Source organism: Erinaceus europaeus, chromosome 18 (assembly GCF_950295315.1).
Source record: "Erinaceus europaeus chromosome 18, mEriEur2.1, whole genome shotgun sequence".
Classification (NCBI taxonomy): Eukaryota; Metazoa; Chordata; class Mammalia; order Eulipotyphla; family Erinaceidae; genus Erinaceus; species Erinaceus europaeus.
Window position 1 is genome coordinate 72969394 of NC_080179.1, and position 17870 is coordinate 72987263.

At 38.0% G+C, this 17870-nt stretch overlaps 1 protein-coding gene across 4 annotated transcripts in view; it reads left to right on the plus strand.

Moving 5' to 3' along the window:
* GALNT13 (polypeptide N-acetylgalactosaminyltransferase 13) overlaps positions 1–17870 on the plus strand; it is a 555668-nt gene that overhangs the window by 356558 nt on the left and 181240 nt on the right. For all 4 annotated transcript variants that reach the window (XM_060178155.1, XM_007520879.3, XM_060178154.1 and 1 more), the window contains one exon: positions 12954–13134. In XM_060178155.1, the coding sequence (XP_060034138.1) occupies positions 12954–13134 (181 nt within the window). The remainder of the gene's footprint in view (positions 1–12953; positions 13135–17870) is intronic.

Consider the following 17870-nt stretch of genomic DNA (forward strand, 5'->3'; position numbering starts at 1 on the left):
CTCTCTTTCATAATAAATAAAGCTGGAAAATAAAATGAAACATATTACTTAGAGCTAGAGAGATAGCTCATGTGTGTGGTTCAGAATTTTGTCCCAGAACTATATAGCACTGGGAAAAGCCTAGTGCTGGTATGTATGTATGTATGTATGTATGTATGTATGTCTACATATCTGAATGAAAAAGTAGACCAAGAGAGGTGGAATCGCACAAGTAAAATCCTAGCTCTGTAAAACAGAAACACACAATTGACTTTCAAATTTTGAATGTGATGTCTTATATTTTTTATATACAAATATTTCTACTTCAACAACAACAACAAAAAAAAGCATGCAGTTGTCATCTAGAGAATAGATTTCTTGGTCAAGTAGGATCTCTGACGTCTGACAACTCAGATGAACATTGGAAGCTGCATCAGCTTGATGTATAAGCATCTTCATCTTGAGATGTTGTGATTTTGTGATATGATTCCATCTCTAGGGCCCTGTACCCACTCATCTAAGCCCTAAATACATTTTGACTGGGAAACCAGACCAAGAATAAAACCCACCAATTAAAGAAAGCTCTCCCCTGGTTCAAACAATTCTGAGACATGAATAACACATTTCATGTCAAGAATGAATACGGGATGCTTACTGACTCCCAATTCATGAACCTCTGGAATGATGACTTCTGTGCATCTGGTGTGTCAGTTTATCAAAGAGTATAGTGCCTTCAGGATCTCAGTGAAGGTTCTCTTAACACGTTGATGTCTAAAAATTAAAGGGCTTGTCTTCAGCCCACTTGAATGTATATAAACAAAGGGAAGAGTTGAGATACTGTCAGGGTCTAAGTGAAACACTGAATACAGAATGAAATATTTTGAAAATATTTTCGGTCATTGGTATCTTGTTCTAGTTTTCCCTTTGCCAGAACTAGCAGTGATAGCTTTTTTCTTCTTCTTCTTCTAATTTCCTTTCAGGAGAGACATTTTTGTGTACCATTTAATTTGTAATTAATATTAATAGGTCAGTCACTAGTATGTCTTGAACACTAGTATAGGCTAAATATTTTAAGATTTATAAACATTAATAGTGTATTTTCTGCTTTTTTCATGCTAAATTCATAATGTGGAAAAGATAATGTGGTGGGGGATTGCTTGTGAACTTTACTTCTGAGAGATGTAATATACAAATTGGGAACCGAGAAAATAGCAATCCATTGTGATCAGTATCAATGGTAATTTGGGGATCATGTGTTCATGTGGATAAGACCTCATGCTTTGTACTGGCAAGATAGTTCACTTGGGAGGGTGCATGCTTAACCATTCTTGTAACCCAAGTTCAAACCCTACCCTCAATGCTTTAGAAGAAATGTCAGTACTATAATATTCTTTTTCTCACTCCCACTCTCTTTCTCTTTCTCTGGAAAAGTTGGTCTGGATCGATAAAGCTTCATATTTCATATCTGTCCCTTCTGAGGACTGGAAAAGCAGGAAGTTGAGACAACCATTTTGCTAAGCACTTCCTCAAAGCATCATTCAATAGCATTTTTAAAAAGAAATTTTCAGACTTTATCACTGTTTGGTAACATACACGTCTGGGTCCAGAGTGTGTAAATGTAAGGGGGAACGCAGAAGAGAAGAAGTGACAAAGGGTGGGGTAAGAAGTAGACAAGTTTGGGGGGCTGGGCAATAGCTTACCGGGTTAAGTACACATAGTACAAAGTGCAAGGACCTGCTCAAGGATCCTGGTATGAGCCCCCTGCTCCCCACCTGCATGGGGGTTGCTTCACAACCAATGAAGCAGGTCTTCAGGTGTCTGTCTATCTTTCTCTCTCCCTCTCTATTTTTCCCTCCCCTCTCAATTACTCTCTGTCCTGTCAAAAAAAAAATCTAATAAATGGCCACAAGAGCAGTGGATTTATACTGCATGAACCATGCATGCCCTAGCAATAACCCTGGAGGCAAAAAAAAAAAAATTGAAGTATTAGACATGTCTGAAAACTGCAACAGGCAAAATAGAAATGTTACCATAAGTAGTAAATTGGCATGTGGGAGACTGAAAGTCAAACTGCATAGGGCAAAAAGGAGTAGGTCAGGAAGCAGTGTCCCACGTTGGGCTCCATTTATAGTAATTGAAAAATAAAAAGGACTTTGGGCACGGCTTGGCATGGGTATACGACAAATCACAAATCATAGGTTTATTACATCACAGTACAGTTGTATGGAACAGTATTATTTAGATACAGCAAAATAGGCAATGGAACAGGGATAAGACTAGGCCAGGCTCGTGAGTCCGTATGTTAGTTACCAGAGTTCAGCTCACATGTTCAGTCTCCCAGGAGAGGTAGCATGGAGGGTCCTGGGGAAGGGAGCAGGCACGAAGAACTCACAGGAGAGAGACCAGCTTCTGCCAGGCTCGCACTTCAGTCATTTAGTTTAAGTCTGTCAGCCTGACATCTTCATCAGCCATATGCTAATTACATTTGACAACCTCAGTTGTGTGTTAATTACATCCCAAAATCTGATTCATGTGCTGTATCAGAACAAATCAACACAAGCTCGTACAAATATAAACATTCAGCAAGTTGACCTACTATAGTGGGCTGGGAGGTGGTGCACTGGGCAAAGCATTGTACTCTCAAGCATGTACCAGAATGATCCTCTGGTTCACTTTCTCTCTGCCCTCCTATCTCTCTAATTAATACAGAAATCAAACCTTAAAGAGAAAAGATGTCATGCTGCAGGGTTGAGAGCTGAAATGGGTGAGGTAGTATAGAATTAATACAGAAATCAAACCTTAAAGAAAAAATATGTCATGCTGCAGGATTGAGAGCTGAAATGGGTGAGGTAGTATAGAGGCTGACAGATGGTAAATATCCTTGGCCAGTGATAACTGAGTGAGACCAATGAAAGAAATCTTTTTAAATTGCTTACTGGAAGAAAATCTATGCCAGCTGGGTCTGGACGGCAGAGCATTATAAATAAGAGAAAATACATGTAGATTCTTGATTCTAGTTTCTTCAAATAATAGCAAGTTATCACATTGATCTCTAGTTTTCTTATCATCCTTCTGGTCCTAGTTATCATCACCTCTTCTAGTTTATTGCATAGACTGCTTAAGACATCTCTGCAATTTTTTCCATTCCAAACTTCTTTCGTAGGGGGCCAGGAGATGGCTCACCTACACACATTAACATGTTGGGTCTGGTTATCCAAGGAAGATACCAAGAGAGGAGAGTGATGTAAAAACACAGAGTCTTTTTTGCTAGCCAGACTAGGGCCAAGACCCAGTGGACAGACACAGCTGCTCCAGGTGCTCGACTCCCACCCTAAGTTTTACTAAGGTTTATATAGAGTTCAAAATACATAGCCTAAGTGACAAAGCTCAGCTCTACTTAGTGAATGATTACATGACAGTTTTACAATTGTAGTTATTTATTACATACGTATGGGGGAAGTGAGGAGGGTTGCTTTAAGACCTTGTGGTTATCTCTTCTCCTGGCTCCAGGCTCCGGAGATGTTTTCCCAACGTCTGGCCTTGTGTTATCTCTTACTTCACAGACTCCAGGGTCTGCTTTTACGGTAACAGCCCTAAATTCTGAGAGTCACTCTTCCCTCTGGGAACTCAGGTCTGTTCTGTATTTACTTACTTAACCCTTGTGTTTCTAGAATTTATACCTATCTATCTTTCTAAGTGACTAAGTTTTGCTCAATTCCCACAAACATGTGCAAGACCAAGCTTGAAGAGGCCTGGGTAATGGCACACTTTATTGAGCACACATATCTAGTCTCAAATTTTCATATGAATCTTCAAACATAGGAAGATGAAGCAATTGAAGCTCTTGAGTGGCAGAGTTGGGGTATGCACTCCACAGCTAGTGCTTCCATACCCATAGCCATCAGTACAAGCCTCCCATGGTATATTATTGCTGTTTTTTATTTATGAAGGCCACATTAAACAATGGCTTTGTGCCATAGATAGTACATGTGTGGGCTGGAGGGTGTGGAAACATATTCCCATAAGAACAACCAGCTGTATGAACTGGGCACGACAGCTGTAAAATTAGAAGCAATGGAAGCACTGAATCTGAGATTACAAAGTCGGAGCTTGTAAAGTTTATGAACCTTAATTAAAATGTCACTGAGGTAGGTGCCAAAATGCATGAAAAGGATGATATGTGTTAGCTAATTGTCTGCTAACTAGGAAAAGAAAATCAAATTGATAATCAAAGGAGCAATGAGCATTTTACATTTTGATTAATAACCTTCTCCATCATCAAACGATGCTTATAAAACATGTCTTGGAACAAAGATAAGCAACTAACTGGCTTCCTTCCTCTGTGGATAAAAGGACAGTTTGCATTTTATACTTGAGCAAATTTACTTGCAAGATGTGTACCGATAACAGTCTGTTGGCAACCTAGCAAACAGCAGATACATTTGGTGATACAGAGTAATTTGGACATCAAGTGATCAAGTAGCTGAAGTATCATGTTTTATTCAGTGGGTGCTGTTTATCCAGACACTGTAAAATAATTTCAGCAAGCATAATGCAGTATTCTAATTGGATATTAATTGACTTTCCTTTTGAACTTCAGACTATACCTAAAGCCTTACACACTGATAATGCATTTCCCAGAAAGGGAAAATTTCCAAGATTTGCATATTTTTAAAAAGAAAGTTGAATAACGATCATCTACAGATACTGGCTTTGCTGATCACTACTAACAACCAAATGTCATAATTTTAATACTCCTCACATAAAATGTCAGGTATGGTCCTAGATATACACAGTCTTATTAAGATCTGAGGAGGTATTAATTGTTATCCCATTTTTGCAATGTGAAAATTAGGGCCTTGGATCCTTATATAATTTTTAAAAGTTTACATGCATAGCAAGTGAAAAAGCCACTAAAATATTCTATTTGTTTATTTTCAAGCCCATGTTCTAATGATCGCATCATATTCTTTTGCCCCCCTTCTTTCTTTCATTTTTTTTAAATTTTCCCTTTTGTTGCCCTTGTTGTTTTTTATTGTTGTAGTTATTATTGTTGTTGTTGATGTCATCATTGTTGCATAGGACAGAGAGAAATAGAGAGAGGAGGGGAAGACAGAGAGGGGGAGAGAAAGACAGACACCTGCAGACCTGCTTCACTGCCTGTGAAGTGACTCCCCTGCAGGTGGGGAGCCGGGGTTCGAACTGGGATCCTTAAGCCGGTCCTTGTGTTTCTTGCCACGTGCACTTAACCAGCTGTGCTACCACCTGACCCCCCTCTCTTTCTTACAGCCTTCCAAAAATATTTACTGAATGATTACTAAGGGAAATTATGGAACAGATTAGGGGCTCCATTATCACTTTAATATTTACTCCTATGATTTTCTGAGAACTGTTGATCTTTTTATTACTTCCTTTAAATTATCCTAGTGTTTGCTAAAAACAGTACAACTATCTGGCCAGTCTTTGACTCTTTTACTTTCATATTAACTAACCAGGCATTGTTATGCCCAGAGTTCAATGGAATTTGTGCAAAGTGTTGTACATTCCTACCTTGCTCTTTAGGTTTTGGACAGAGGATTTGTATAGAAACCATAACACGAGTATTTATCCATTTACTCTGTGAGCTCAGAAAGTAATGGGAAAATTACTTTATGCCAGGAGCTAATAGCAGGTGATTCATAAGCAGTGCAACAGTTAACACCACTTTCATTTTCTTTTTAAAATATTTACTTATTTATTTATTGATAGATACAGAGAGAAATTAAGAGGGAAAAGGGCGATAGAAAGTGTGTGTGTATGTGTGTGTGTGTGTGTGTGTGTGTGTGTGTGTGTGTGTGTGTGTGTGTGTGTGAAAGAGAAAGAGATACCTGCAGATGTGCTGCATTGCTTATGAACTTTTCCCCCTACAGGTGGGAACTAGGGGATTGAACCCAAGTCCTTGTAAAGGTTAAGGTATATGTTCTACCAGGGACACCACCACCTAGCTCCTCCCACTACTTTTATTTTCTATCTAAAATGTGTCTGTGGACTGATGATATGTGTGAAAATCAAAAACAGTCTGATGGCTTCCTTCTGTTTTGTGCACCTTCAATGATAGATAGCACTGACCCTGTAAGTACATGCACAAAACCTCATCTCAATTTAAGAGAAGAGTGAAAAAATCAGAACATATATATATATATACTGGGAGAATAGAATAGAATGGAGTGGAACCATTGGAGTCCCACTTCTAAACTCAAGAATTTCAAATATTGTTCTCTTTTCAGAGTTCATGTTCAAGATGTGAAAACCCCAGAGTAAATCATACAGGGGTAAGAGTAGAAATAGGATAGTGTCAATTTTACAGCCAAAGTGCTGATCCGGTCTAGGAAGCAATCAAAAGACTGACACAATGTTATTCCAGATGTAGAAAAGCATGTGGAGATTTTGAAGTGTGAAAGTGCTTCTGACAAGTTATTCCAGGAGATGGCAGTGGGCCAGTATCACTCCTGTATATTGATGGAAAGAGACGAGACTCACATAAGATCTTGGAGGCTCCTCGAAACGAGTTTGTTTATGTTTACATTTGATGTGGAACCACTGAAGGATTTAAGTCGAGTGTTAAAATGAAAGAATTACATTTTTTTCTTGTGTAAAATTCTTTTTTTATTATTGATTTAAAAATGATCAAGAAGACCATAGGATAAGAGGGTTACGATTCCACACAATTCTCACCACCAAAGTTCCATATTCCATGCCCTCTATTCTCCCCTTCTTTACCCCTCTGGGAGTATGGACCCATAATGATTATGGGATGCAGAAGGTGGAAGGTCTGGCTTATGAATTTCTTCTCCACTGGATATGGGCATTGGCAGGTCAATCCATACTCCCAGCCTGTTTCTTTCTTTCCCTAGTGGGGCAGGGCTCTGAAGAGGTGGGGATCCAGGACACATTGGTGAGGTCTTCTGCTCTGGGAAGTCAGGTTGGCATCATGGTATCATCAGCAACTTGGTGGCTGAAAAAGAATTAAGATATAAAGCAGAACAAATTGTTTAATAATCAGGAACCCAAGAGTAAGAATATTGATGAGATTTCGGGTCTCCATTTTGGAAAAAGCTAGGAAGTCCATTTTAGATATATTCCAAGGGGTCCATGACTTTACCAGTTTTTGCCTGAGCCCAAGAGCTAACATGCAGGTGGGCTAAAATTATTATCTGGGGAGATGGTGTCAGAGTTGTAAATAGAATTAGAAAGCTGGATCAGAGCAGCTTCCAAATATGGGAAAAATATATAAATATTGTTGACTGTAAGCCCCATCAATTTGATCTGGGGCCCATATTCAGCCCAGGAGCCTGTAACCTCTGAATCCCTATAGGTCTGAGCTTGCATTCTATAGTCATAGCTAAGAACAATCTAGGCTGCACTCATTGTAGGACCCATCTTCCTCAAGTGGCAGAGTATGTTGACCCAACATTGAGGGCAAGGTCTTGTAGAGACGCATAGGAGGGTTGACTATGTTGTTCCTGATGAAGATAACCAGTGTCAGTGGAGAGAGTGACTTGTCAAATTCTTAGGCCCATCAAGCCTATGTGGGAATCCAAGAATTCCCTGACTGGGGTCTTGGATGATGAAGTGGCCTGGTAGTGGCCAAAAGGGTCATCGTTAAAGTATACTGGCCTCTTATTCAGTTTTTGTAATCCTTACTTTGGCAAGGTTAACCTTGGAGTGATTGAGGGAAGTGAAATAGAAAGTAGGTGAGGAAGGTATCTAGGTCTAAGTAGAAACGATCTGATTAAGTAATTTATGTTATTTAATAATGGATCAAGGACCTGGATGTTAGAACAGAAACTAATAAAAACTTAGAGAAAAATATTGGTGGAACACTTTCCCATATAAACTTTAAGGACATCATTGATGACACATACCCAGTTGTAAGGCAAACTAAATCAAAACAGATCAGTGGGACTACATCAAATTGAAAAGCTTCTGCATAGCAAAATAAACCATCACTCAAACAAACAGACCCCTCACAGAATGGGAGAAGATCCTTTAAATGCCATACATCAGACAAGAGGCTAATATCCAAAATATATAAAGAGCTCAACAAATTTAGCAACAAAAAAGCAAATAACCCAATCCCAAACTGGGGAGAGGATATGAACATTGTATTCATTATAGAAGAGATACAGAAGGCCAACAGACATGTAAAATTGGTCCAAGTCACTGATCGTCAGAGAAATGCAAATAAAAACAATAATGAGATACTACATTACCCCGTGATAATGTCATTCATCACAAACAACGTCAGCAAGAAATGCTGGAGAGATTGTGGGGACAAAGGAACCTTCCTGCACTACCAACGGGAATGTAAATTGGTCCAACCCCTGTGGAGAGCAGTCTGGAGAACCCTCAGAAGGCATGGGCCTTCCTTATGACACAGTAATTCCTCTCCATGGATATATCCTAAGGACTCAATAACACCCATCCAAAAAGAAACATGTACACCTATGTTCATAGCAGCACAATTCATAATAGCCAAAACGTGGAACCAACCTAGGTGCTCAACAATTGATGAATGGCTGAGAAAGTTGTGGTATATATACAATAGAATAGTACTCACCTGTAAAGGATTAAATTTTTAAAACACTATTGACTACTCAATTCAAAATAAATTGTAGCAGTGCAGCAGTGAAAACATCAAGACAAGTTAAGTTTCTATTGCTGTGGGCGTGAAAGTGCCACACCTGGTAGTGTATATGTTACTATGCATGAATATCTGGGTTCAGCTCCCATCCCCACCTGCAAGAAGGGAATCTTTGCTAGCAGTAGAGCAGTACATCATGTTTCTCACTCTCTGTCCCTGCCTGTTTCTCTCTGTCACTATCAGAATAAGGAAAAGGAAAAAAATAAAATGGCTATCGAGGTGGTGGAATTGTGCAGGCACCCACCCCTAGTGATAACACTAGTGGAAAAAAGAAAATTCCACTGCAATGACAGAAATGAAATTTTTGAATTGGGTATATTTGTAGGTAGCACTAAATTGAAGTGAAGTAATAAAGGAAATCAGTGATGACTTCCAGGGTTTGGAGGGGTTTCTATGGTTATGATAGTTTATTTGTTGAACTGAATACTTGGGCAAATGGTGACACCATTTATTGATGATGCTAAAAATAAAATTGCAAAAATAAAACAGAACAAAAGAATCGACTGAGAAATCATTCTACTGTGGGCACTTTGATATGGCATACACTGGGGCATGAAAGAGCCCATCAGACAAATATCTGGTAACCCATATCTGGACTCCCGGAGAAAAGGTGTGGGCTGAGATTCTGTTCAGATAATTAGTATTTGAATTATATGTAAAATAGTAAGAACAGATAAAACTACTTACATAGTAACTAAAGAGAGAAAGATGACGCTCAAATAGAAATTTACATTGAAGATGGAAAAATGGTGAAAAAGGAGGAGTCTGAGAAAAGCCTACACTAGGTAGCCATTATGGAAAATTGGTTTTCACTGCAGTATTTTGGGGGAAATTACAGAAATGAGCAGCGTTGTACAGTGGGTAGAAAAGTTAATGAAAATTGAGCAATGGAAGCAAAGTATACCAATAAATTATATTTAAGATGTTATATTGAAGAGGAACAAAATAGTTTGATGGGCATATAAACCAGTAAATGAACTTTCTTGTGCCTTATATTTTTATTCCTTTCTATTTTTTATTTGACAGGACAGAGATAAATTGAGAGAGGGAGGAGAGATAAGAGAAGTAGAGATAAAAAGAGACATCTGCAGACCTGCTTCACCACTTGTAAAGTTTCCCATTGCAGGGAGTAGGGTCTCAAACCCTGGTCCTGTTGTGTAATAACATGTGCACTCAGTCAGGCACAACACTGCCTGGCCCCAACTTTGTAATTGTTTTTTCAGCTATATAAAAAGTAGGGGATATTATGTAAAAAAGGAAGAAAATTGATGTTTTAGGAAAAAATCAAGGGGAGGACAAAACCAATGGTGCCATTCTTCTTGTGGGGAGGCCTCTTCTCGGGCACAGACTCCCAGCTTACCTGTCCTGTTGTACACCAGATGAAGGGGCCTAGGAGAATGTTCCAAGGCAGCAGGAGTGAGCCTACGGGACTGACTCAGTGTCTGGTGCTACTGCAGCGACAAGAGATGACCCGGGGACTTGTCTGATGGACAATCCATTTATTGAACAGCAAAGCAGGGTTTGTAAGGGGTTGTAGGAGGAAGCAAATGGTCCATGCCATATTTGGTTTGAGAGAAAAGGGGCTAAGAGAGGTAAGGGGTTGGGAAAAGTTCAGAGCATTCCTAGCAAATGTTGAGTGAGGGGTTTCGTTGATCAAAGGGATTAGGAAAATAGGGTTATCAATAACCAGCAGACAGAGAGGCATCTTAAGGACAGAGAGAAGATAGATCATGTAAGATTAAAAGGACAAGAGGAGGTGGAGGAGTAAGGAGAATGCTCCTAGTTACTGTTTGGCAGAGCAGAACAATGATATATGGGTATATGTGATCAAAGAAGATGAACTTCTATTAACCTCTGAGTAAACAAACCAACTGGTTTGGGTACAAGGAAATGGGCTGTGTGCAGAGTCTTTGTGAGGCAGGGAGACTGACAGAGGGGACATTGCCTGGTGGTTGTTTTCTTCTATGCTCCATCTCAGGTAGAGAGAGACTAATAGAAAGGTCGTGCCAGCCAGGCCCCCATCTTTCAATAGAAGTCCCACACCGTGCTCAACCATATCCTCACAATTCCCCTACACAATGGAATGCCCAATAAAAGGGGGTATGTATGGGCTAGTAGTGATTTGTATTTTAGGGTAAGTGACAGCTTCTTCTGTTTTAATAGGAAAAGAGGACGTGAAGTCACATGCAATTACAAGACAGTTTAAAAATGTCAGGACAGTGACAGGACTGCCTATTCGTTGAATGGCTTGGCTATTTAAAAAAAAAAAAAGGGCCACATTCTTTAAGGGAATTGAATTCTTTTTTCTTTCATATTCTGTCATTTCAGTGTTTGGTGAAAGCTGGTTTTCTTTTAATTAAATAACTGTTTAACAAATTAGAAAATAAATCATAGATTGCATATGAGTACATAGATCATTATTGATGAGTATAATTGATCCTTGGTATCTTTCACCTTCTGATAAACTTAATTTTCTCTTACTGCTAACTGACAGTAGCAGTCCTTTTCAGTGGAGAAGACTAATTAAAGGTGCAACCACATTTTCTTTAAAATTAAGCTGCTGTAGGGGGCCAGGTGGGGCATATCTGCTTAAGCGCACGCATTACAGTGCACAAGGATGCAGGTTCAAGCCCCTGGTCCCTACCTGCTGGGGGAAAGCTTCACAAGTGGTGAAACAGGGCTACAGGTGTCTCTCTGTCTCTCTCCCTCTCTATCCCCCTCCCCTCAATGTCTCTCTGTCTCTGTCCAATAACAAATAAATAAATAAATAAAATTAAATAAATGAAAATCTAAGCCCCTCTTCTTAAAATAAAAACAGTGTTAAGCCACCAAGATAACATACTTGGAAGGGTGCCTGCTTTGCTAAGCACATGGCCCAGTTTGAAACTTGACTCCCACCATACTGCAGTGGGTGATATTGTGTCTTTACCTCTCTCTCTCTCTCTCTCTCTCTCTCCCCCCTTCTGAAAATGTCCAGGCAGAAGAATGAAGACCCGGTGATGACACAAAGCAACATTAATTACAGATTAAAACCAAGTCCTTTCAATTGCATATAGCAATATCTATGACTTGTTTATTGGATGGAAAAATTATAAAATACACGTTTACTATATATATACACACACATATATATATATAGAGAGAAAGATGCTCATGATTGTATGTATTATATCTTTATATAGTCCATATTACATAAGTTATGTAACACAAAACACATACCTTGAGTCTAACTATACAATAAAGTTTTATTAAAATAATTGTTTTATAGATACTTTAATGATACCCTAACTGCACAGTAAATCGTAGATTACCAAAAAAAATAATGCAATGTTTATCTCCCAAGAGTTCATAGCTCTAAAAGTTAGTGAAGAAATGGATTGTAAATGATACATTAGACTTAGTCCTATATAAAGAATATGTAAAATACAAGAGCCACACAATAATTCTTCTCAGAGAGACTCCTAGAAGAAAAGATCATGGAAATGGGCTGTGAAAGATGCTCTGACATTGAGCACATGCAAATGAGCCCCGGCACATACAAAGAAGAATAACAGGAGTCCAGCGGTAGAGCAGTGGGTTAAGCGCAGGTGGCGCAAAGCGCAAGGACTGGCAGAATTCCGGTTCAAGCCCAGGCTCCCCACCTGCAGGGGATCGCTTCACAGGCGGTGAAGCAGGTCTGCAGGTGTCTGTCTTTCTCTCCCCCTCTCTGTCTTCCCCTCCTCTCTCCATTTCTCTCTGTCCTGTCCAACAACGACATCAACAACAACAATAACTGCAACAAAAGGGAATAAATAAATAATATTTAAAAAGAAGAAGAAGAAGAAGAACATACCCACAGGCTTAAGCTACAGACGGTACGGGCATCTGGGAATTAATGATTATCTAAAATTCTGGGTGATTAAAATATAGTGGATTGATTTTCTCCAAAGCAAATTAGTAGCTGAACATGACACCTAGCATGTAAAAAATTCTTTCATTCATGGCAGACTGTGGATACCAGACATCTAATACCTAACCATTAGGTTAATAACTAAAAGCTGAAAATTAGGTAGTCTAATACAATGATATGAAAATGATTACATTATACCCCCTATGAGCTCCAAGCTATAATATTTGATTACATCTAGCCCTTCCCAATGAGTGTCCTTTGCCCAATATAAAAATATCCATTCTAAAACATCTAAATCAGATGTTTGTTTCGACCAGTACCATATGAGATTCTCGGCTGTTTCTCACCCAATACTACTGCATTAGCTATTCTCACTGTTGTATAAATTGCTCTTTTTCCCAGATTTGGCAATGTGGAGGCTCTCTGGAGATTGTGACTTGCTCCCATGTTGGGCATGTTTTTCGCAAGGCAACACCATATACGTTCCCTGGTGGCACTGGTCATGTCATCAACAAGAATAACAGGAGACTGGCAGAAGTTTGGATGGATGAATTTAAAGATTTCTTCTACATCATATCCCCAGGTAAACATTCTGATGTTTTTCTCTCCCACAGGAAAGAAAAAAAATTACATGTGTTGAATATATTTTTACTGTTGCTGCAATTCTATTTTAAGAGAATTTTATTAATAATTATACAAAAAAAAACAGAAGCAAAAAAACTGTATCTGAGACTTGTATGGTTGTTATCATTAGGACAGTGAGGGCACAGAACTTGGGCAGTGGGTGTGGTGTGATATAATCACACAATCTTATAAAATAGCACTGATCACACACACGTTTGATAGTAAAAAAGAATGTTATTAATGACCATAGCACTGCAGAAAACTGGATTTGAGAAAATAGTACTGTTTTAGGCATATCTAGGCTTAAAATAAGAAAGAACTATACTTAACTGAAATGCCAAGATATATATATATATATTTTTTTCGCTTTGCTTCTTTCTTGGCACAAGTTTTGCACTAGATACAGGGAGCTAACAATATGCAGAGTGATCCAAATTCAATTAACAGGTTATCATCTCAATTTAAGAATTATTGTAATAATATAGATCTTTTCTACTACCATATTTTCTCAGTGTCTGAGTAGGAAAAGAATGCATTCGACTGTGAAACATTAATCCCCCAATAAAGAAATAAAAATAAAACAAAACACAAAAGGGAAAAGAATGCATAACTTCTTCCAGAAAAAAAGGTGAAAATCATGCACCAATTCAAATTCATATCTTAGGAACTATTCAATGAAACAGTAAATTATTACTAAATATATAAAAAGTATAATACGGGCCAATAAAAATGGCCATATTTTAGTTACACAGAAGGCTAGATATGGAAATAGAAGTAGTTGTAGACTCTGACTAGGTGATAGAATTATGAGTAATTTTATTTCTTTTCTTATACAGATATATGTTTACTTTTTCTTAATAAGATGGCATTTAATTCATTAAAAAGAACCCAAAAAGAAAATTAATTTTAATAAATTCAATATTTTAAAAAATATTTTAACAAAAAAAAAATCAAGCATTAGTAGAGTGCTTAACTGGGTGCTCTACTAAGTCTCTAATTTCCTGAAATTATCCCAACTGAATTGCATATTTCCAAAAAATATTTCTTGGAGCCAATAAAGAAATAAAAGAAATTAAGATGATGAAAAGATAGTAATAAAAGGGAGATATGAACTTGCTCAAAAGATTTCCTTTTTTTTATTTCTTTATTGGCGAATGAATGTTTTACACTCTACAGTAAATACAATGTTCGTGAAATTTCTAAGTCTAGACAAAGTATAAATACTTATATCAGAAATTCCATTGTACTAATAAAATAATTTAATGTTTTATTTTTAATTCATATATAGCATCTTTATCATGACACAAGAACAAGGAAAATCCATAGAGTCATATTTTCTCTGACATAACTATTATATGTTTTAGAAAAGTCAATTTGGATTCTAATTGGCTCTGGTTTCTGAAAGTGTGTGAAGCCACTTTTGGAGATAAAAAAAAAAAAGGAAGGGGCCGTATGAACTTTCTTAGTAAAATCCAGCATTACTCTTTGGAAAAGAAAAATGAGGACAGTGAGTGTATAAATGTGTGACAAGGAGAAGGATTTCACAGATTTTCAAGCCTCTTCTGTTCCATTCTTCTCCTTCTTCTCCTCCTCCTCCTCCTCCTCCTCCTCCTCCTCCTTCTTCTTCTTCTTCTTCTTCTTCTTCGTCTCCTTCTCCTTCTCCTCCTCCTCCTCCTCCTCCTCCTCCTCCTTCTTCTTCTCCTTCTCCTTCTCCTCCTCCTCTTCCTCCTTCTTCTCCTTCTTCTTCTTCTCCTTCTCCTCCTCCTCCTCCTTCTCCTTCTCCTCCTCCTCCTCCTTCTCCTCCTCCTCCTCTTCCTCTTTCTTCTCCTTCTTCTTCTTCTTCTCCTTCTCCTCCTCCTTCTCCTCCTCCTTCTCCTCCTCCTCCTCCTTCTCCTCCTCCTCCTTCTCCTCCTCCTCCTTCTTCTCCTCCTCCTTCCTCCTCCTCCTCCTCCTCCCTCCTCCTCCTCCCTCCTCCTCCTCCTCCTCCTTCCTCCTCCTCCTCCTCCTCCTCCTCCTCCTCCTCCTCCTCTTCTTCTTCTTCTTCTTCTTCTTCTTCTTCTTCTTCTTCTTCTTCTTCTTCTTTTCCCTCTCTCTCTCTCTCTCTCTCTCTCTCTCTCTCTCTCCAAGAACCCCTATGGCCAGGAAAACTGTTTTATGAATAGATGTTTTTTTCTCTTTATGTAGAAACCCAGGCCAGCTCTTCATAGAGCTGAGTTCAGCCAGAGCACATAAAATTTACAGTAAGGCAATGACATTTAAATAACCTTTTTATTTTCTTTTGATGATTCTTCTTGAGTTCAGATCATTGTTCTAGAAGTAGATAAGCTCACATGTAAAGAAAGGAACAGTGAAGGAAATATATGTGTTCATTTTCAACTTGCTTTCAGGAATGTATGTAAGTAAGAAAAAAATGTCATCATATTTATTTACTCACTCACAGTAAATGTTACTAATAAAAGTGGTGTTAATCTTTTGTACAAAGCCTCATTGAGTGCAGGAGGCATATAAATGGTGTGGAGCCATTTCTTAAACTATAATGAGATGGTCGGCTTTTGGAACTTAAAAAGGAGGAAGGGATCCCCACCTGCAGAGGAGTCGCTTCAGGAGAGGTGAAGCAGGTCTGCAGGTGTCTGTCTTTCTCTCCCCACTTTGTCTCCCCTCTTCTCTCCATTTCTCTCTGTCCTATCCAACAATAATGACATCAATAACAACAATAATAACCACAACAATGATTTAAAAAAAAAGGGGCAACAAAAGGAGAAAAAATAGTCTCCAGGAGCAGAGACTTCTTAGTGCAGGCACCAAGCCCCAGCAATAACCCTGGTGGAAAAAAAAAAAGTTTTGAAAGAGACTTGGTTTTCCTTGCTTTCTACTCTACTTGTCATGTACGTCAGGCCTATACCAGGAAGTCTCATCAAAATAGTTATAGCAATTTAGAAAATGTTGCACTTCTCTGATCCATTCTCTGGTTAAAGACTCTTTAATAGAAGAATTGGAGAGGTATGTTTTATAAATCAAGAATATATTTCTGAGCTTGCCATTAAAAAGAAAGTTCCAATGAGTTACCGGTGTGTTATAGTTTTAAGATACTGCCCTAATCATGGCCACATAGCATACTATATTCTTATTTGCCTGGAAAACTCTAACATGGACAATTGAAGCAGACAGTAATGTTCTCCAAAAGTATATTATATTTCCTTGGGTTATATAAATACATGTGTAACTCATAAACTTAAAATAAGTTTACTTTTATATGTGTTGATTCTTATCTTCCCTATCACTGTCATTGATTTACAGTTAAAATGGAATATAAGTTATGTGTGATTTCCTTTACCTGATTCTTTTTTCCTAAACACTTTACTACCTGTGCCTTGTTTGGGCCAATGCCACTAGCCCTTGGCAATATTGTAGAATTGGTATCTGATTAGGTCTCCTTAACTGGTAGAATGAGGAGGCGGACTATTTTGAAATGGTGTTGGAAGATAGATTTCCAACCTTTGTTTAGTTTGCATTTTGACTGTCTTTTAAATTGATTTTTAAAGCCTTCTAGACACTTAAAGCTTGAGGCAGTTTTTACTAGTAATTGGACTGTTGAAACTTAAGCCAATCCAGACTGTCCTAGCAAATTCTTTCAACTGAAGTGATGTAAGCAGAAAACCACTCTACAGAACACCCATTATAACTGGCATTCTTTCCTACTGGTTACAGGTAAAGAGCTTACAGGTTACAGGTAAAAAAACTTTAAAATAGAGTGTAGTCATCATAGTAACCATTTCTTTGAAATGCTAGCTACTTTGTAAAACATTGATTTTCTTTGGGGAAACAGACTGCTAGCTGAATCCATTGATATGGTGATTAGAGCAACAGTCCTTGAATACCCCCCTAGGATTCTCCCTTCCCTTAATGGACAATTTGTGTGCTTGTTTGGAGCAGATTTAAAGGGAAAATAAAGTTTAAAAACTCTTCTAACATACTTCTAAAGATATTTCCATAAACCTGGAGTAGAGGGAACGTATTTTTCTTGATCAATCCTGTAGTATTTTGATCTGGACCCCAGGCAAACAGAAAGCACACATTTAGAGAAGGATCCTTGAACTTAGTTTGAAGATTAGCTTTTAGTTTGTCGACAGAGCTTCAATCTTTTAAGAAATGCCTTGGAAAAATCAGCTTATCAAGGGTAATCTTTATTAGGGGCATCTTTGGCTCATTATTAAAGTTTAAGGTCAATCTCTCTTCTTATCTCTCAAAGTATATGTAATATACAAATGTTTTTCAGGCCAATGATGCATTGTTTAATAAGATGCAGTGTTTAATAGTTAGTCCTTTGAAGTAATTTATTTTGGAAGTCATAAAAACGTGCTCCCAGGGTAATTTCATAAGCACAAGTTTCGATTCATTTTTTTTAACAAAATGTGCAGCATATGATCTTTATTTAATTATCCAGGGAGATCAGGTTTTGGTTGGGTGAACATGAATCCATTGGAAAGAAATACAGTATTTCTAAAAACTAAAGTGTATCTGTATTTTCAATTTTCAATGCATTTTCAATTTTATTGTTTGATAAATGCTTCTTCAGTAATATCAACCATGATATCACTAAGTGAATATTACATTATAAGGAAGAAATTTGACATTATTTTTGGATGCTGTAGTGTAATAATCCATAATTCACCCATGCATGATACCTTGAAATGT